The sequence below is a fragment of the Apus apus genome, chromosome 1, assembly GCF_020740795.1.
Source record: "Apus apus isolate bApuApu2 chromosome 1, bApuApu2.pri.cur, whole genome shotgun sequence".
In the NCBI taxonomy this organism is placed as follows: Eukaryota; Metazoa; Chordata; class Aves; order Apodiformes; family Apodidae; genus Apus; species Apus apus.
Window position 1 is genome coordinate 17,773,996 of NC_067282.1, and position 21,879 is coordinate 17,795,874.

Genomic DNA, 21,879 nt, shown 5'->3' on the forward strand with positions numbered 1-21,879 from the left:
GAGCAATACAGATTTGCTGCCTTTAAGCAGGATATCAGTGCTGTACAGGAGTTTACTCTGCAAGCTCAAAGGACACAATACTTGTTGCTCTCTTTAAGAAAAAATTGTATCCATTAATGATCGTACGAAGGCTAATTATACACAAGCTCCTTTTGTACAGTGACTGGCTGCCTGCAGGTGAGCTAACACCAGTTCAGTACCAAGCTGTCCATAAGATATCTCAGGTGCTCATATGCCCCAAGCTGAAAAACTATTTAACACAGAAAATACAACAAATTCTTAGCATCTTCACAAGGAACAATTCTAAAGTTAAGTCAGAAACAACTGTATCAGTATTTCTGTCCTGGTGACCTGCTGTCTTCACTATGCATCAGCTATTAAAAAGTCAGTAACAATCAATAGTCACAGCTGCACAGCGATACACACTGCTTAGGTTTTCCCTGTAGGAATCAGAAACGGTATTTTAGTGAGAGATATCTTTAAAAATGCTGATTTTTAAGTAGTATTCATTACTGACAGCTCTGATGCTTTAATTGCTGACAGAGCAACTGTAGAGAGAACATCCTAATTAGTTCTTCAAAATACATGAAGTAATATCACTCAAAATGCTATTTTTACCATTTCTAGCAAAGACAGAAGCACAATTTGTTCTGTTCCACCTTCTTCAAACATTGCAGACTCTTCACCACACTAAATCAAATGCTGTAAGAGCAGTTACTACTCCCTGGGGACCAGATCTTGGCGTGGTTACACAGTGTAGTGCTTTGCTATGCAAATAGTCCCACTGGGATCCAGCCAAACCTGCAGTAATGTGCAGCTCAGCCTGGGGTTGTAACGGTCACTTCTGCTCAGCGTGCTGAGCAGGGAGGGAGGGATTCCTCTCACCTGACTTTAGTCTTCTACAGTTTAGGAGCTCAGGCCTCAGTTAGTGAGACTGTGACTTGAAAACTTTAATTAGATTATACAAACACACATAAATACAGTAACAATTCTGTTACTGCTACTGCTGGTGCAATAGGAAGATTTCCCCTAAGTATCCTTATGTTCACCACCCACCTGTAGTGGAACATGTTTTGGGTAAGATATCCTCTGTACTGTCACAGTACATCAAGTGAAGGAGTTCAGCTGGGGGGTTACATTGACTATGTTTGATTCAAATAGGCACAGCTCAGATTTCTACAAAAACCACAGATTTATTCTGGCTTTTCCCAGCAGCCTCTGAAACAATTGCTTAAGCAAAGAGACACATTGCAAAAGCCCAGGATTCACATGTAGATTACCCACCCTGTGCAAACCACAAACACGGTGCCTAACAGAGAATGAAGCCGCATCACAGCTTTTTATTATTATTTCCCCATAACAACAAGTGAAAGCACCCTCTAAAATTGCCTTAAACCACAAATGCTGCACAAAGCTGGCATGCTAGACACATCTTGTAAATCTGATTTAATTGTGAATGGTAGAGTGAATAATCAGAGCTCAGCAGCAAGCCTGATTACACATGAACACTATTCAGACTGCTTAGCATCACTTCCTTTCTCCTTCCCCTTCCCCACACTCCTCCTGGCACAGCACAACACACAGAGATGGACACTGCGACACCACCTGCAATCTCTGTTTTCATACAGCTACTCACCATTGATGTGTTTCAAAACAGCTTCCAGGTAAGCATCAAGACCTGTAGCACCTCTGTGACACAGCCACCTGTGTTACACCTGTCCCATAGGACTGGAGATGGAACAGGCCTAACAGGCAGAAAGGACACACGATACGGGAGACTCCTTTCCCTCTCTCTGCCTGGCTGACCACAGGGACTTAAGGGACAGGGGGCAATGACAACAAGGCATCTCCTTTGTGACTTACCCAACCTTCCAGGTGCCCTCACATAACAGGTATGCAGCTCTGCAAGTGGCACTGAGCAATAAGGAGGATGAGGGTTCACTCAGCCCGGAGGTTCATCAAAACCGCCTCCTTAGGAGACTCCCTTCTGAAGGGTTGCACTGGTGTTCCCCAGGGCTGGTTCTCTGTACTGTTGAGGTTGGTTCTCTTTCCTATCTTTAACAGTGATCTGGATGAGGGGATCGAGTGCACCCTTGATGAGCTTGCAGACAACACCAAGTTGGGTGGGAGTGCTGATCTGCTTGAGAGTAGCAAACTCTACAGACGGACCTGAACAGGCTGGATAGAGGTTAATTGTATGAGGTTCAACAAGGCCAAGTGCTGGGTCCTGCACTTGGGTCACAACAACCCCAGGCAACGCTACAGGATTGGGGAGGAGTGGCAGGAAAGCTGCCCAGCAGAAAAGGATCTGGGGGTACTGAATATGAGCCAGCAGTGTGCCCAGGTGGCCAAAAAAGCCAATGGCATCCTGGCCTGCATTAGAAATAATGTGGCCAGAAGGAGTAGAGAGGTGATTGTCACCCTGTACTTGGCACTGGTGAGGCCGCATCTTGAATCCTGTGTTCAGTTTTGGGGACCTCACTTCAAGAAGATGCTTGAGCATGTCCAGAGAAGGGCAACAAAGCTTGTGAAGGATCTGGATAACAAGTCTTTTGAGGAGCAGCTGCAGGAACTGTGGTTGCTTAGTCTGGAGAAAAGGAGGCTGAGGTGAGACCTTATTGCTCTCTATGACTACCTGAAAAGAAGTTGTAATGAGGTAGGGGTTGGTTTCTTCTCCCTAGTTACAAGTGATATGACAAGAGGAAAAAGCCTCAAGTTGTGCCAAGGGAGGTTTAGATCGGATATTAGGAAAAATGTCTTCATTGAAAGGGTTGTTGGGCACTGGAACAGGCTGCCCAGGGAGGTGATGGAGTCACCATTCATGAGGGTATTAAAAAGACACACAGATGTGGTGCTCAGGGACATGGTTTAGTGGTGCATTTGGCAATCTCAGTTAACAGTTGGACTTAAAGGTCTTTTCAAACCAAAACAGTTCTGATTCTGTGGCCTCTCTAAAACACAACCGCCAGCTGAAGGCAGTGCTGTGGACACAGTCAAACACTGATGAGTCCCTTCTATGGCACTGCACTCCCTAAGCAGGGAAGATGATACAACACAAGCAATGTATTCAAGACCATCTGATACTTCCTGGAATTCCTCTATGGCTAATGGGGTTTTCAAAGGTGCCTGAAGAGGTCAAGTGTCTAAGTGTCATGGACCAAATTAGAAGCTTATTTATGATTTAAGAAAGATTTGCTACCAAAAAAGCATTATGGAAATGCATTTAATGCTCTGATGAGAAAAAGGGCTGCTCTGTAGGAGCAGTGCCCAAGGTGCCATACTCACTTGGACTTGGCAACAACCAGAAGGTCTGTGAAGAGGAACAGGTGTCGCTCCTGGGTTTGCAGACCCGTCTTCAGCTGCACGTGGCCGTCCAGGATGAATGTTCTGTCGTGGCACATGAAAGACTGCACAAGGGGACATGCCTCTGGGCTGATGGGGGAGAAGCAGCCTTCCCTGCAAAAGGAAATAAAGGGAATAAAGGAAAGCAAATAAGACAATTGCTTGTGAGTAAGAACTAGGCAGCAATTTCCTACACCCACTGCCAAAAGGCAATTTGTTTGACCACATTTCAGTGAGAGATGAGAGGGACAATGAAGGTAATTCAGCAGTCTGGTTCTGACACAAAATCTGTTAAGGGCTGTCCTCGCTGAGTCTTTTACAGCCCAAGCACATGGACAACATTCACCAATATTGGAAATACAGCAGTCTCCATTTTGTCTATTTGTATTTGTCTTTCATACTGAAGTCTTAAGAGAAAACACTGCACCTTCTGTAGGCTCTCCATAAAGTGAGAGGAGGGACATGCCTGACAAAGGGATAACTGCATACCCACCTTGGTCAGAAGGGACTTTTATTCAGGATTAAGAACAATTTATAGAAGTTATTCAGACCAAGGATAAATATAAGATGCAACTGGATCTTGCTAGAGAGAAACCATGTACTAAATGTAACACAAGCAGAGGCTGCTTGGCCTCTTTCCCAGCACACCAGCCACAAGCATTGAAGTAAGATCCTGTTGTGTGACAGGAGCACAGCTATGCTGGACTGTGGCTGTGGTTGTGTAGGGGTACTGGATAATCCAAAGCAATCCATGGGGGGCAGATCAGGCTCCCTCCTGGAAGACACAGATCTTTTCTAAGGAGGTTTCAAGTAGTTTGCAGTCCAGGGAACTGATGGTGGAGACAAGATTCCTTCAACCCCTCCTGATCTAACTGTTCTGCATGACATTACCTAAAACATTATTGAGGCAGAAATGAGGGTTTCTCTAGCATGATGGTCAGGTCACTCACCCAGACAGGATATCCCTAGTTTCTGAGCCTTGCCCTAACAAATGTGTATTTATATGGAGCCAAACTGAATGAATGTGAGGGTCTCCTTTAGAGCTCGCTAGAAGCTGGTTGCAGGTCAGGGTCTCCCTTGCAAAGACATGGCTTCAAATTCTCCCAGACAGGTGAGAGAACTGAGCCTGGGTCTTCTGCACCCTAGTATACCCTAAAAAATGAATTTCTGGATTAAAACCAGGACCCATCAGCACCTTTACTCCTCATTTTTAAATGCAGATTTTCTATTTGTTTTCCCTAGAGGTGCCTCCAAATGAATCATTTCCCTTTGGTTGAATGAATCAGTTTGACTTTTAGTCAAACGCATTTGCTTATTATTTTCTCTAAGAGAAAAAAAAAAAAAAAAAGTTAAACTAAAACTTGGCAGGACCAACTTGGCAAAGAATGGCTGAAGAGAGCAGCTTTTTGATTATATTTTTTATTATATTTGTGGTCCCACTGGAATGGATGACAAACACCTCACAACTTTGCTGGGAGAAGAAATGGATCTTGCACAGTGAAAGTCACAAAACAAATGGGAGAGATATGAAAGAAAACAAGAGTGAGCAGAGAAAACCTTCAAAGAAGGTCATAAACCTTCTTGCCACTCTCTTAGAGCCTGGCTGATTCCCAACCCCCTTCTCCTTGATGCCTGAGGCTGGATTACTCGGGAAATTACTTAGGAAATCCTGACAGCTTGGGGGGAAAGGATAAGCTCCGAGATTGGCCTACATTAATGGGACACACTTTCACTGATCTGTAAGGAGCTGGTGAGGATCTCTACCTGCTAGGGAGAGCCCTGGTTGGCCTTGCTTTCCCCTTTCTGGCTGGGAGCCTGAGTTTTAAAAATAATTTCTCAGCTTCATTTGTCTTAAACTGTGTCTGCCTCTTGCCTTTCATCACCTACCTCTTCAGGGAAGAGAGAAAGAAGAGGAATGAGTTTCAGAACAAGTAACTCAAACCTGAAGTTATTTGATCATTCCTAAGCAGAAGGGGTGTCCAGGAGTGTGGAGGTTAAAGTAGAGAGTTTTGGTCCAATTTAACAATGACACATGCCATGTGGACAGTAACAGGAGTCAGGTGAACAGCAAGCATCTTGCCACTTTAATTAAACAGGTAGTTCACCAATTCATCAGTGCCTGATAGGTTACTGGGGACACAATTTCATGGATTCCCTAGCAGCACTTGGCACAGAAACTTAAACAAGTACCAGGAATGATGACCAGTGCACCTGTGTGAAGCTCATCCATGGCCTTTACCACAAAGATTAAATCAGGGAAGTACTCACTTATATTTGAATCCAGTAACAATAACAGTGACAAAAAGCCCTTTCATGTGACACTGCTGTAACATTCCTAAAAGCATATTGAAATGCCTGCCTCTACTGACTTCCCTGTAGGTCCAGCATCTAGTGTTTCCATATAGGCAACTCTAGCTGATTATTCCTATTTGTACATTTTCTACATCCTGAATTGTAAGCACAGGAACCTCCCAAATTAAACTGAGCAAAAATTTTGTCATGTAGGTAAGCAAACATGGCTGGACTGTGAAAAGGAGAAGAGCAGGTTCATGAACATCTGAAGGACCTGAAGGTGCACAAGTCCATGGGACCTGACAGGATTCATCCACAGCTCCTGAAGGAACTGGCTGATGAAATTGCAAAGCCTCTGTCCATCATATTTGTAAAGTCTTGGCAGTCTGGAGAAATTCCCACTGACTGGAAAAGGAGAAACATAACTCCCATTTTCAAGAAGGGAAAAAAGGAAGACCCAGGGAACTATAGACCAGTCAGTATCACCTCTGGGTCTGGCAAGATCATGGAGCCAATCCTCCTGAAGGCTCTGCTAAGGCACATGGAAATCAAAGGGGTGACTGGTGACAGCCAACACAGCTTCACCAAGGGCAGGTCATACCTGACCAATCCAGTGGCCTTCAAGGTGGGAAAAGGAAGAGCAACTGATGTCATCTACCTGGCCCTGTGCAAAGCCTTCAGCACTGTCCTGCACAACATCCTGGTATCAAAACTGGAACAGTACAGATTTGATGGATGGACCACTCGTTGGGTAAGGAACTGGCTGGATGGTCACACTCAAAGAGTGGTGATCAACGCCTCGATGGAGACCTGTGACAAGTGGTGCTCCCCAACGGTCACTGCTTGGACCAGTGCTCACTGATAACACCAAAGTGTGTGGAGAGGTTGACATGCTGGAGGGAAGGGATGCCATCCAGAGGGACCGTGACAGGCTTGAGAAGTGGGCTTGAGCAAACTGCATGAAGTTTAACAAGGCCAAGTGCAAGGTCCTGCACCTGGGTTGGGGCAACCCCAGGCACAAATACAGGCTGGGGGGAGAATGGATCAAAAATAGTCTGGAAGAGGACTTAGGGGTGATGGTGGACGAGAAGCTTAACATGAGCTGGCAACGTGCTCTTGCAGCTCAGAAAGACAACTGTGTCCTCAGCTGCATCAAAAGAAGCATGATCAGCAGGTCAGGGGAGGTGATTCTCCCCCTTCACTCAGCTCTCGTGAGACCCCTCCTGGAGCACTGTGCCCAGCTCTGGAGCCCCCAACATAAGAAGAACATGGAGCTCCTGGAGAAAGTCCAGAGGAGGGCCATGAAGATGATCCAAGGGCTGGAGCTCCTCTCCTACAAGGACAGGCTGAGAGAGTTGAGGCTGTGCAGCCTGGAGAAGAGAAGGCTCCAGAGAGACCTCATAGTGGCCTTCCAGTACCTGAAGGGGGCCTACAGGAAAGCTGGGGAGGGACTTTTTACATGGGCCTGTAGTGAAAGGACAAGAGGTAATGGATCAAAACTGGACAAGGGGAGATTTAGGTTAGATATTAAGAGGAAATTCTTTCGTGTGAGGGTGCTGAGACACTGGCACAGGTTGCCCAGGGAAGTTTGGAAGCTCCATATGTGGAAGCTTTCAAGGCCAGGCTGGATAGGGCTCTAAGAAACCTGATCTAGTGGGAGGTGTCCCTGCCCATGCAGGGTTGGAACTAGATGACCTTTAAGGTCCCTTCCAATTCAAACCATTCTATGATTCTATGAAATGAAGGTGTAGTGGGTTTATTAATGCCAGGAGGGTCAAGCAAATTGAACGTGGTTTTAGAACCAAAAAATGCAGTAACATAGATCAGTTATTTTAAAGAAATCTGACTTTTGACACAGTGCTTTTTAAGCATATCTATCATCTGAACTCTAATAAGCAGTCTCTCAAACTTTAATAGAATTTACCTGATAAGCTCTATTAAAAAAAAAGTGAAAATATTTTCTTCCTTTGAAACAAAGTGGAAAAAATCAAAGCCATTGATTCAGTCAGAACCTTCTAAAGCCTCAGGATAAAGACCAGCAGTGGCAAAAAATTATTGTGGAAAGTATGCTTTTGATCCTCTCAATTAATGCTCCATTGTTACAAGACAGGAATGAAGTGCATGTTTTGTTACATTGAAACAAATGCAGATCAGCTATACCCTCAGGTGTAGGGATTTATGTAAAAGAGGTATTTTTGGACTTCAGTTTTTAATAGTTCACTGATTTTTCTAGCTATTAAATGGATGTACTTTCAAAAAAGTGCTAAGCATTCAAATACTGATTCTTTGAAAATTCCTTCTAATAGAATTATGCAAAACTCAGAACTTAAGTCAATGTCATTTCTAATATGATTTAGAAGTCTCATCCTTCTCTGTGTTCCCCTAAAAGTCATTCTATGACTAACACTTGTAAAAACTCCACAAAGTAACATCTTTCCAGTTTGGCAGGAAAAAAAGCCATCATCTGTGTTTGCAAAGAAGTAACTGTGAACTGAGTTCCGAGAGATGGGAATATCCTGGTCAGCCATCAGCCCAGCTCCACTTGTGTAGAAGCAAGGCTGATACTGACATTTACTTAGATGGCACTGCCATTTTAACTCTCTAGTCTCAAGTTTACATAGTTTCCTAAAAGTACTCTTTTGAGCATCTGAAATTTCCATGTGCAGTTTTAACCAAGGAGTAAATTCTGTAATTTGAGGATATCTACAGAGATATTATTGAGTTATCCAGGAAAAGACTAAAATCACTATACTAGCTTCAATTAGTAGAAAGATAATTGAAGATTTTTCTCCTGGCATTTCCAGAGCCTAGATATTGCAACTATTATTTTTCAAATTAATCAAAACATCTATTTCGTGCCTTTTTAAAAGATACAGTGATTTAAAAGAACTCTTCAGTTTTTTAAGTGTAATATATGAAGCTGAAATCTGAAGTAGTCCGCCAAACACTGAAAAATACACGCCCCTTGCATTCAGCATGAAAACAAACACATCAGGGCTCACTTTGTCAATCCTATATTTACCAGAAACCACAAAAGCACAAACAATACTTCTTCCCCCTGTGGAGCTTCCTTGAGGTTTCTCCATAAAAATGATACCTGAATGGCATGACCCCCAAAATGTTTATTCTTGGTGTAACTGAAATGTCAACTTTATTCTCTATTTGTAGTGAAAACAATGAAAGAAAGTTTCCAAATGAGTTTAACAACCCATGTTAAGTGGTTACTAAGTTCATGATCCAAATGCCACTTATGACATGGGAAACTTTTCCTTTATTTCAGTCAGTGATGACTTCAACCTATCTATGATTTAGATTAAGCTATAAGATGCTTCAGAGGAACAATCTGTTCCAAGGTACCTAAGCTGGAATGAGCTATTACAGATATCTCAGCTACGTGACATCCCTCTCACAGACTGCTCATGCTCCACTCTAAATTTCACTCTGCTGATTTGGTTATTGTTCTCTACCAGAACTTCTCTCCACTGATGATATCTCTGCAGCCGCAGAAGCTGATTTCCTCTTAAGATGCACCATCACTGCTCCCCGCACAACTGATACCAATGGAAATAAGATATCACCTTGCCCTTTAACCTCTGAAATCCTTCACAAGAGCTAGGTGAGAAACGTGCTTCTTCCTTAGCAGAGCAGTGAAATGGCAGCTGTTCAAAAGGCTGAAACCTGAGTCAGCCCAGCCATGTGAGAGGCTGCACGTGGTCTTTCAAACACACATACATAATATCTTCCCAAATTCCACTCACAGCTAACAACTTATCCTACACTCATTTCACACACAGGTACCATAAGCAAAAAATACTGCATGTTTGTGCCAGTGCTGAAGCCCAGGTGAGGACCAGAACCTTTTTCCAGTTTTTTTCCCACACACATAGATTTTGCAGTTTGTGGCATAACCCTAACCTTGTTTTGGCTACAGGCTAGAGAGGCCACCCAGCAGAGTACCTGTCAACCCTCCTCATGGTGCTCAGAGACAACAGACTTTATTTGTGTATCTCAAAGGCCAGTTTTGGATGACTCTGAAGTGATTGATCTTCTAGGAAAAATAAAGGAAAACAGTTTTAAACTGGTATCTCTCAGTAAATAATCTGCTTTCCCATCACAGAGTCACAGCACTGGGCTAGAGCAACCCAGTGAGAGAAGCAGGAGATATTCACACCATTTCAAGGCTATTGAAAACAGCAACTATTTGCACAGTAAGAAATGGCTACAGCCCACATGACGGATTTTTGCCAGAACGGATACATCAGTCAGAGACAACATATGATTTGTGATCAGCAGAGGTAGCCACAAAAGCAAGCCAGATTTAGAAGTCAAGTTTCTTTATTTTCTTAATAGAACTTACATTGAAAAACAGGTAACAATTCTTGCACTTTTTTTTCTGTGCCTCCTACTCAGACCCTTAAGCTCCTGTAACTCCTGTGAGACAGAACTTCAATGGCAGCTAAAAGGGATGCTTGCTTTGTATTTTTCCTAACAAGGCATGTCCTGCTAACTGGAGCTTGGAAGCCAGGATGGTTTACCGCTATAAAACCTTTAGCACACAAGATGTATTACCCATATCATGTGGCTAGGATGTATTTTACATTCAATATAATTGACTTAATGAGGTATTGAGAACAATTTTTTAACCAACCAAAAGAAAAGAGTTCAAATTTGGTGTGCAAGCCCCACCTTTCCTGAGATCAGGTGGAAAAAAACCCCAAACCTGTAATACAGCAGTGAGTGCTGATCTGTTCATAGTGCACTAACGTCCAGTATTAACATTTCAGGACTTCAGCACATATCTAGTTTCATCATACAAGATAGTTTGGATGTGACTTGTATCCTGGCCAATCTGACAATATCGTGATAACGGATCATCGTGTTCCGTGTGAGAAAAGAGAAGAGTGAAAAATGAAGCGAAAGAAGAACTTTTTTTGTACACTGAAACCAAATGCCCATGCTTCTTGGGACAGAACAGAAGACAAAAGAGTTGATCCTGCTTATGCTCCTGATTAATTTAGCCTCTTTCATACTGACAGCTCATTAAAGTGCATGGTTTGAAAAGAGCTGCTCTGCCCAGCCTGCTCTAGCCCCCCCACCTGTTTGGCATGGCCACGCAAAGACTTGGTGGATTCAGGGTTGAGCACTTGTAGATCCTCCTGCCATAAATGAGGCTCCACATAGACAAGGCTCACAGAGCAATGTGCAGGCTCAGAGCTCTTTTTAGACAGGCAGGTTATATATATATAAAAAAAAAATCTTCTGCATATTTAAGGATGGCAACTGCTCACCACTGCCACTGCCTTCCAGCCATGACTGGTGCCTTCAGGGACTCACCCACATGCTCAGGATCTTGGGTGCTTCTTCCCACTTCAGCTCCTCATGGTTTGGAATATGCTTTTCATCTAAATGTATGCAGCACTTTATACTAATAAATAATAATTATACCAGGAGGGTGAAAGTAAGCACAAAAAGTATCAGCCTGGAGGGTAGGAGTGTTTTCCAGGAAGGTGGTAGGTAAGATATGGGCCAACACAAAGTTAGCATGCTGTTGTAATCTTACACTGACTATTTATAGAAGGGACTTGGATAGACAAGCATAAAACTCTCTTAATCACATGGGCTGCCAACCCATTTCTGAAAATCTGCTGTCAACTTGATCCGCGCTATGCTAAGGGCGCTTCTTTCTGAGGATGCTGGGCATGTTTGCTTGCTGTTATCTATGGCAAATCTTCTACAGTTGAAGCAGCACCTTGTGAAAACAGTGCAGCATTCCAGAAATAGCAAGTCTATTTTCTGCAGCACTCATTTAAAGTCTCCTAGGCCATCACCATCACGTACAGTAGCTTTTGTACAATGAAACAAGGGAGATGTGCTCAGTTTTTCAGAATATTAGTTACTTTCTAAGTATTAAAATCCCTGCACCTACTTGATAAGTGTTCTTTACTGGCTGCAACTTCTTTTTTAGGAATGATGTATTTAGACAAATCCAAGACAATCACCTCAATTCAAAAGGTTCATCCCTGCCTCCTTCCTAATGGACTGTGCCCATGGATCTCACAGAAAGCCCTCTGCCTCAGGCACACATCAGCCCCAGCTCACAGGCTCTAGCACAGGGTGAACCTCACTCTCCCTGTGCAAGTGGATGGATCTCAGGGACTTGCAGCAGAAAACACTGCACCCAAGATAAAGGAGTGTCTCCCAGCAGGGTCACTGAGCCTTTGGATCACAATGCACTTCAACCCCCCCTTCCAGCACAGGCAGCACAAGCACAAGCCCGGACAACAGAATAAAGATGAATATTAATAGAGGCTGGGAGCAAGTTTTCTTCAGATAAATAGATAAATTTACATTTTAGGGCAGAAATCAGGGCTACATCAAGTTTACAAAATTGGGTACCACTTCTCTGGCTCTAAAACTCAGTGTATACATTTTAATTCAAAATATATTGAAAAAAATGTTCCAACATAAACTGTTCAAGAATTCTAAAAGTTGTTTTGTAAGTATCTGAAATAATCTTTGCATGATGTCAGAATCTTATTAAAGTAATAAAAATTACAATGATGAATCAACATGATTTACACAAAATGTTCAGGGGGTTGAGGCAAGTAACTATTATTTTTCTGTAGTCTTCAAAAAATCACTAAACAATTAAGACTTGCAGTAAAATATCACATTGCTGCAGGGTAAAATGCATAATTAAAAAAACCCCAACAACTTCACACATTTCAGGATGGAAGCTTGGCAGCTTAACTGAAAACAAACTGCACTTAAGTAATTCCTACATAGCCAAAAGGACAATATTCTCTGCAGAGCAAATATGTACTACACTGTGGTGGCTGGAGACAGGAAACACGCTTGTGGTTTGGTTTACTTCCAAGGTTTTTTGTTTTATTTCCACAAACAGCTGCAAGGTGTTTACTCTGAAAATTTAGCACAAGGGCAAAATTCTCTATTGGTATAAATTAGCACCGCAGGATTTGGTCATATTTCACCTACTTCCACCAGAAAAGAATTTAGTGTAAGTTATTTAAATCCTATTGAAAAGCTCTTGCAGTGAGGGTGTCCTTCAGCCCTGCTATGCAGCTATGCTAACAAACAAGTCCAAGGGGTTTTGATTCAAGTCCCCCTGAGCAGGGGAGAAGTTTGGGAGAGGGCATGTTCACATGTAGAAGTAAATAAAACCTTTTTTGGCCTTTGCAAGAATAAATCCTCTGTTGCCCACTGCAGTTCCTTCTCATTTCTACTGATGGACACAGCACCACCACCTTGAGTTACTCCCCCATTCCAGTTGTACCAGGGAAATGCCAGTCCAGGCACTACTTACCCAGGCAAAGATTTTGTTGTCCAGATGAAAAAAGGAGAATCCAGTATTTTTAGTAGCCTGAAGGGATAAGGTTTCTGTCCTACCTTAATTTTTTGAGGAAGCAGCAGGCACAACTGGGATATTTAATTCCATTTAACCACAATTGAGACATTTTAAAACTCTTGCTCAACTCTGTTGATTTTGAGTTACTTCATGGATGAAGCTAACCTTTCTTTCAAAAGGGTGTTTAAAATATTTTCTTTCAAACTATTATTACAAGAGTTCAGTGCAGGTCAGGTAATAGCCAGGAATTCTGAGCTACCTAAGAGGCAGGACATGCTGCAGACCTCTGCAGAAACAGGTCATTTCAAGTGGCACGTGACTAAAGACTGGTGTGGCCATCTTTATAAATCCCTTCTGGACCATCACCTATGCCTGTCATTGAGCCCATGTGTCTGCCTACCCCATTGTCTGCAGCTACATGTTACACAGCCTGTAGACAGGCAAGACTAAGGCACTTGGTGTGACCATGTCCTTTTTACAGGGAAACGCAGCATTTTCTAGATGACTGCCTAGGTTTATTGCCTGTCAGTCACCTCACACAATCATTAGATAATATCAGGGGGCTGCTCACAGCCTCTGAAAGTCTTACTGCTCAACAGTCATTCCCCCTTTAGCCTCTGATTTTCCCATTCTTCAAGAAGCAGTTCAGCTAAGCTCATTTCCCCCTTGGCTTTTGCCACCTGGGTAGAGTCTGCAGTTAGGCAACAACGGGTTTTAAGAAAAAACAAATGCATTCAAAACCATGCAAGATTTCACATATGTGGCCAGGTAAAGCAAACCTGTAATCCACCAGTTGCTGTTCTCTGATCGCCCTTTTTCAGGAGAAAACTTGCAGATTATAAACAAAGTAATCACAGATGAAGTAACCTAGAAATACCTGCAAGTACTGCCTTTGAAAGATAAGCCCCTTCATCACTCTCTATGCTCCAGCAAGCATTGAAGGCACTGCTGCCCAGCCTTGTCTTATGTATCCCCACAACTGTGGGACACTGTGGGGTGAACTCCACAAAGCTCCACAGCAAATGTGAAAGGAGGATCTGCCCAATCCTCATATTGGCTTAAATTTTTAAGGACCACTTCCCTATGAGGGATGACCAATATGGGTGCTGCATGGAAGATGGGATTTTCCCTTCCCTGCACCTGTGCACCTGTCCCAGTTGTAACAGGAACAAATCTGGCTCTGGTTTACCTCAAGGGCTTTAACCATATTTTGATACTAGGAATACACCACAGGAATTATCCTATTACAGTGAAGGGATTACTTGATATGCCTGCCACTGCCAGCTATAGCAAATGTAATGACCCAGATTCCTCATGAACAGCCAGCAGACAAATTAGCTGCAGCCACATGCACCTATTTGCTCTCCTATAACTAACTGCCTAAGTATTCAACAAGTTTTTCACATAGCTAATCCAACAGGTTAGTCAGAGATTTCTATTCCACCAGGGATCTGAGTGGGGGAAAAAGCTGTTAGAGGATTCCCCGCTTCCCCGCACCTGATGGTAATTACTTTACATAAGGGAGAAGTTAAGTACAGGCCAGTTACCTGCAAAGAGCAGCAGCCTGGAGACGGGGGAAACACAAGAGCCTTTCCCATCATGACATTTTCCCCCATGTTTATTTGAGCCTTTGATATACCAGAAGAGCTTGCTTATGTCTGATTAGCAACCTCCTTGTAGACAAGCGTGTCCCACTTGACACACCAACCACAAGGAAACCTGTCCTGTTCTTGGAAAACAAAACTGAGGGGAATGAGTATGAATATTGCTTAGTTGGAGGGGCTCAGCAGCTGAATGTGTTTCCAGAGGAGTGCTAACAGTTGAGATGTTTTGCAAAATATTGGATACATATTTACTACCAGAACAAAATGCAGAAGCAAGAAGAGGAAGGCATATGAAAATGCCTTAGCTCTGCTTATTCATTTAGGTGAAGGACATTGTCATTCTTTTCTGCATTTTCTGAATAATGCTGCCACTAAGACCTAGAATGCTCCTAGATGTACTCAGATACTTACAGTTCAGTGCACAGGCTCCTTACAGAGCATACAAGAATCCAAACTAGCACATTCATGTCAGTACTTACAACCACCTTCAGTTAGGGGACAGAACAGGCTGCACATGCACGTACCACTGGGGGATACACAGAATAATCCTGGGAACAGAAACAGGCCTTCCCACTCTCAGGAGGAAAGAGCCATCCATCTACAGAGCCAGGCTTGCTCCTGTGTACACAAGGTTTTTGCTCCCTGGAGCACTGCATGTGGCCCACCTTCAACTGTGGGAGGCAAAGTCTCCACTCACTCCAAATACCCTCTGCTCTAGTAGTCAGATGACTCTGCTGGGAAGCAGGACATTAATTGCCTACAGAGGCAGAGAGCTGAACCTGCATGATCCATCAAAAGCACACTGACTTCGAGACCAGCAGTTTCAGAAAGAGCAACGGTGGTCTGTGGGGGTGTGCAGGTGAGAAACACTTAGCTTAGCTTACACTAAGCTTGCTAGATGGCACAAGCCTTAGTTACAACATAGTCTTTCCCTGACAAAATACCCAATCAGCCAGACTCCTTCCCTCCTCGGCCCTGACACTGCATGTTCAAAAGCCACTGCCCTAAGCAATTATTAAAAAATACTCCAGAAAAGTGGACTCAGAGGTTTAAAAGACAGCAACATTTGCAACTGCTTTTGTGAGGGCCTTGCTCTTGCCCAGGCAAGTTAAATAGGGGCTATGGACTACTGGTTGGAACTTCTCAGGAGCCTCACATGGAGCAGTGTTTTGTTCTTCGACACAGGCCTGTTCATGTTACCAACAGTCATGCTGTACTGGGACATGCAAAAGCACAACTCTAGGTGTATAGGAGCAATCTGGTCAGTACAGTGCCTAAAGAGCAGAGGCACTTGGGAGGTCAGGCAGCCACAAAATTATTCCCATGTCTTGCCCTTGAGATTGGATTTCACCCCCAGTGCTCAAAATCTGAAGACATGGGCACAAAAGAAATCTAAAGACAGCTTGTTATTTTTGTGGTGTCACTAAAAACTCCTCACCAGCAGTTTTGTGCACCGTGGGGAAGGAAATGGACCAGGAGAAGTGATGCCATATCAGCCAGGAAGAGAGTTCAATGAGTATTTAATGTTGGCCCTTGTCAGACGTGAGAACACCAGAGGCCACACCTCAGCCTGCACATCATTAGAAGCTTTCTGCTTGTTCACACAAGACAAACGATCGCAGAGCAGTCTAAGCGAGTTGGTCTGTGATTTCCTCAGGTATGTTGCTGCCCAAACTGCCTTGCCAGACTGTCATTTGGCAGAGATTTTATTGTTTAAAATACACAATGGCTGAACAACAGCTGCATTTTGCCAGACTCCAAGGCCTAATCCAAAGAGCCCCCAAAATGGGCTGCAGCCAAAAGCACATGTCAGCAGTGAGACATCTGGACAAGCAGAGCCCTGTGCTCATCCCCATGAGTAGAACTCCTTGTTGTCTTCATCTTAAAACTGTCACAACTCTATCCAGAGGGGAATCAGCTTAAAGCGCTAGTGTTAAACCGTTAGTCATTTATTGTAAAATTAATCCCTCATTTAAACACCAGTCCCTCCAAAACCCTGCTTCCAAGCCTTCCTTCTCTTTACGTCTAGTCCTTTCTTCTAACAAAAAAGGCAGCACATCTCTGAGAGCCAAAGCTCATTTCAGTCTCCAGTTGTACAAACATTGCTATGAGCCAGTTTGTATGTCATAAATGAAGAGCTGATGGGGTTTATCAAAAACAAACATATGCACACATACACACATGCTCACACACAAAACAAAACAGAAAAAACACAGTGGGGGGACAGGAATGCCAATCTCTGAGTTAAAAGGCCATTTGAGGCCTCAGAAAGTTCACTTTGTTCCTTGTCAATAGTTAATAAAGTTTTATCCCAAGCTATTACTAGGCAAAAATAACTTTTGCCCTCAAGCGCATGATTTAAGGAAACTACTCCAGTGTCACACTTGGCTTAAATCAAGCATGAATTAGAAATGCCATAAAAATGACAGTTTGTACAATATCGTCACAAGTTATTTTAATTACGTGCAATTCCATTAAAAAGAAAGAGCAATTTGACACGAAACAGTGTATTTTTTAAAAAGTCACTGGTTTAATGCAAATTCATGTTTCCTTATTTTACATATGGAAACATGACATACTGAGGGGAGAAGTCTGGGGAAATTCTGACACAGAGATTTATGCCTATTCACATTAAGCATAAAATGTTAAAATATAAAAAATAGTAATGAATTGGAAAATTTCAGAAAAAATTCTGATCATAGCTGTTGAGGTTGAACTAAATCTAAAAATTAAACCCCAACCAAAGAACACATTCCCCTCACACTGGAAAACTATTCTGTGGGGGTTTCACCGTTTTTCTTCCTTTCTTTCATAAAATGACTCTTCTCTATTTTTAAGTGTACTGGAGACTCTCAGAGAAAGGACTGTGAAATGAGGAGTACAGAATACAGGGCTGCCAATCAGGGTGCCACCCTGTTATCCTCTCCCTTCATCTCCATTTTACAGCCTTCAAGGGACAACAACCCCTGCCAAAATCTGACAGCTCTACTTGAAAGAAGCTGGAATAGTGTCTGGCCATGCCACCTCCTGTCCTGGTGTTGAGCCCATCTCTCCCCACATCACCATCACTGGTCGTGTGTCTTGGCTTTGGAGACAAAACCCCACACTGATCGTACGTGTAACATGCACAGGCACACACAGAAAGTGGGCACACACGCAATATGGTGGCCTCCAGTTTATCCACCAGGTGCCATCTATCTCACACCATCCCAGGGCTGTGCCAGCAGCAGGGTGGCCCTAGTCCATGCTCCACATGCACCACTCAGTGGCCACGGCTGAGGGTCCCGCTCCTCTGCCTGACAGGTTTTGCTGTGGTGACCAATGCCGAGAGGCCCCTCAGTGGTGAGGCAACCTCAGCCACGTGGCTACAGTCCCTGCTCTTCACCCCAACAAATGCTGTCATGGTGCCTGGGGGGCTGCATGAGAGCAACACCCACCTCGGTCATGATGGCAGCTGCTTGGGGTACCTCTGCCCATCAAGGCTTCATTCTGCAGTAGCCAGTAAATAAAATGGCTGTGGGACGTGATGGGGTGGTAAATGATCCCCTCTCAATGCCCCTGTACTGCACCAAGGTGCTGAGCCTCGCCAACCAAACGTGCCTCACACAGATTATTTTGCTAGGCAGAATTATTCGCTACCATGGAAATGCGTGAAGAATGAGCAAAATCATTACAACAGAAATACCTACTTAACAAGTTAGTTACTTGCAATGAACTTTTATTCCCTTCCTCACTGGAATCGGATTTGCCTGAAACTCATCCTCCCTTTGAAAAAGAGACAGTTAAGGCCTTCTGGCAATTTACATTTATTAAAAGTCTCTATTTTTGTCTTCATCTAGTCACATAGCTTGGATCATCCACATATCTTCTGACTAAAACCCTGAACACACAATGTCCAAGACTTTGGGAACACTCTGTATTTGACTAGTGCCAAGTGGAATGTATTACTAGATTACACATATGATCTTCGTTATCTGGGGTATTTAGCATTTGGCACAGGACCCCTGGAAGACAACATGCCAGAATCACTTACTGTGCATTGGGAGAAGGAAGTGCAGCCTCTCTGTGAGTGGCACAATACTGCTTCCAACATACAGAAGGGGAAAAAACACTTTGGAAATTTGTGAAATCCTAAATTTTTACCTTTGACTTATTCAATCATAAAAAACACATATTAAAATTGGGTGGGGGTGATTTTTTAGGTAGTTCCTTTTCAGACTCCTTAAAGATTTGTTCATAAAATCTTTTTTAAATTATGCTTTTTTTAAAAAAAAAATCCAACAGCCCCTGCTTCTGGCTTACACCGAAATAAAATCATAAGTGTGCTTCATGCTGTAATAAAGAGTAGTTTCCTTACCAATATCTACAGCAGCGGAACAGGTTCAGGGCCAAATATAGCTAACTCTAAACCTTTGTTGATTCCATACACACTAATGGATTTAAAAATCAAACTTATTTTTCCTGCATCTGAGTATCAGCCAAGAAAAACATAAAAAGCTTACTTTTTCAATGTATTTCCAGAGTAATTTTGCTCAAAGTGCTTACAAAGAGGATATCTGATGACATCAAATAGTTCTTACATGCCTATTCATCACTGTTTTGTGAGGAGACTGAGAGACCTTCTCACTCTTTACAACTCCCTGAAAGGAGGTTGTAGCGAGGTGGGGGTTGGCCTCTTCTCCCAAGTAACAAGTGATAGGATGAGAGTAAATGTCCTCAAGTTGCACCAGAGGACATTTAGATTGGATATTAAAAGACATTTCCTCCCTGAAAATGTAATGAAACACTGGAACAGGCTGTCCAGGGAGGTGGTTGAATCACCACCCCAGGTGGTTTTTAAGATACATATAGGTGTGGTGCTTAGAATCATAGAATCGCAGAATCATAGAACTATTCAGGTTGGAAAAGACCCTTGGGATCACCGAGTCCAACCATCATCCCTACTCTACAAAGTTCTCCCCTAAACCCTGAACCATATCTACCAACACCACATCCAAATGACCGTTAGACACATCCAGGGATGATGACTCAACCACCTCCCTGGGCAGCCTATTCCAGTGTCTGACCACTCTTTCTGTGAAAAAATTTTTCCTAATGTCCAATCTAAACCTCCCCTGTTGCAGCTTGAAGCCATTCCCTCTTGTTCTGTCACTGATTACTTGTGAAAAGAGACCAGCACCAACCTCTCTACAATGGCCTTTCAGGTAGTTGTAGAGACTGATGAGGTCTCCCCTCAGCCTCCTCTTCCTCAAACTAAACACTCCCAGCTCCTTCAAGCGTTCTTCATAAGATGGATTCTCTAGGCCCTTCACCAGCTTCGTTGCCCTCCTCTGTACTCGCTCCAGCACCTCAATATCTCTCTTGAATTGAGGTGCCCAAAACTGAATGCAATACTCCAGGTGTGGCCTCACCAGTGCTGAGTACAGGGAGACAATCACCTCTCTACTTCTGCTGGTCACACTATTTCTAATACCGGCCACCATACTATTTCTAATACCATGGGCTTTCTTGGCCACCTGGGCACACTGCTGGCTCCACTGCATGGCTTAAGCAGTGGACTTGTTAGAGTTACGTTAATGGTTGGTAGAGCTAGGTTATGGTTGGACTCGATCTTAAAGATCTTTTCCAAACAGAACAATTCTGTGATTCTGTGAAAGAGAAATTGTACAGAAAAGAAAGAAGAGGAAAAAAAAAGGAGGCAATGAACAGTCTGCATAGTTTCACCTCTGGGAAGTAAGGGTCCACTTACAATTCCTCTACATGTATCTGTGCTATATATATCTGTACTATTCCATTCTAATTTCTGTACTATTCCACTATAATTTCTGTACTGTTTACTATGTTCCTCAGCGTGCTTGCATGTCTGTGTACCACAGTGCCATACAGCCATCCCAGAATTCTTCTGTAGGCCAAATACCCTGTAACTCCTTTTATATGACTGACATGGCAAGATTTGTAGGGAAGGCGTAACTTCCATAAGCACACAAGACCTTCCAATTTGCTTCTCTTTCAGGACTGAAGAAAGGGACAATGGTTAGAGACAAGTGTCTGCTTTTTCCAACCAAATCATCTCGCCTCCTTTACATCCCTGTGCCATCACAGCTACAGTACCACTACCATTAAAAAACCTTAATCCTCAGAATGCTAAATAGCCATCTCCAGATGACACAATGGTTTATTTAAATAAGTACCATTAATGAACTTTAAAATGCCCCAAAGCTTGTCCAAAATAGAAGCCACCACATTTTACAAAAGTGCCCTGTATATAAACCAAGGACACCTGACATATAAAGTGATATAAAAATACAAACTGACTTGTGCTTCTCAGTATTTCCTGCCCTTTTAAACTTTGCACTTGTTCATTAATTTTAACAACCTCTGAGGTGAGCCAGCTGCTGAGGTGAGTGGATTCATATAAATCCTTCACAGATGTTTGCTAACTTCAGATAGGAGCTCTATTATCTACAAGTCATTAATCAACCATTAACAAGCAAGTGTTATGGAGTCCCAGCATGAAGGTTCACTGCCAGAGGAGAATAATAGATTTTGCAGGCTGGCTGTGTCTACAAGAAGGGGAACTAAGAGCTGAGACAGGTCTGAGATAAAACATTTGGAGGAGATTAGAAAACATGAGAAGTCATTTTGTTGCTGCTCAGCTCGCCATAAGAGAAAGCACTTGACAAGAGTTAAGCATTTACACAAGAAACTCAGTGGAAAGTTCAAACTTATCCATCAGTGTGGTGATGAAGAGGAATGTGTTTTGCACAGCCAAAAAAGGAAGTCAGGTATAGGTGAGAATTACTGCTCCTTGTGAACAATAATAAACACCATCCAAAGTGTTACTCTCTAACTGATAGACTCTGAAGCTACAAAATCACCTGCTCTGGCTCTGGAGTCCTTAGACTTCACCCTATACCTGTCACTAAGGCCACAGAGTTCAGTTCAAAACAACAGGAGCAGCTAAAGTGTTGCATGCCACAGGCAGAGGAAGATCTGACTGAACAGGATCCATCAGCTGTGAAAGCGGCAGGTCTGCCAGGTAGGTAAAGCACTGCCCTTACTTTGGAGCAAGGCAATCTTTTCCTGTCTTTGGTCTTCACCACCAAGTTTCTGCCAACTGGCCTTACAAAAAAACCCTTCCACACACCAGGTCTAGTCCACGCTATACAAGCAAGACTTATTTACACTTAAGAAAGTGTAAAAATTTTAGGCAAAAATGTACATGCTGAATATTATTCCACTTAGTGGCTCTCCAACTCTGTCCAGTTTCTGATA

General features: G+C 43.1%; 1 protein-coding gene across 2 annotated transcripts in view; it reads right to left on the minus strand.

Annotated features, from left to right (window-relative positions):
- The window catches only part of ARHGAP20 (Rho GTPase activating protein 20), a 64,171-nt gene that overhangs the window by 30,538 nt on the left and 11,754 nt on the right, over positions 1 to 21,879 (minus strand). For both annotated transcript variants that reach the window (XM_051608238.1, XM_051608237.1), the window contains exon 3: positions 3,286 to 3,456. In XM_051608238.1, the coding sequence (XP_051464198.1) occupies positions 3,286 to 3,456 (171 nt within the window). The remainder of the gene's footprint in view (positions 1 to 3,285; positions 3,457 to 21,879) is intronic.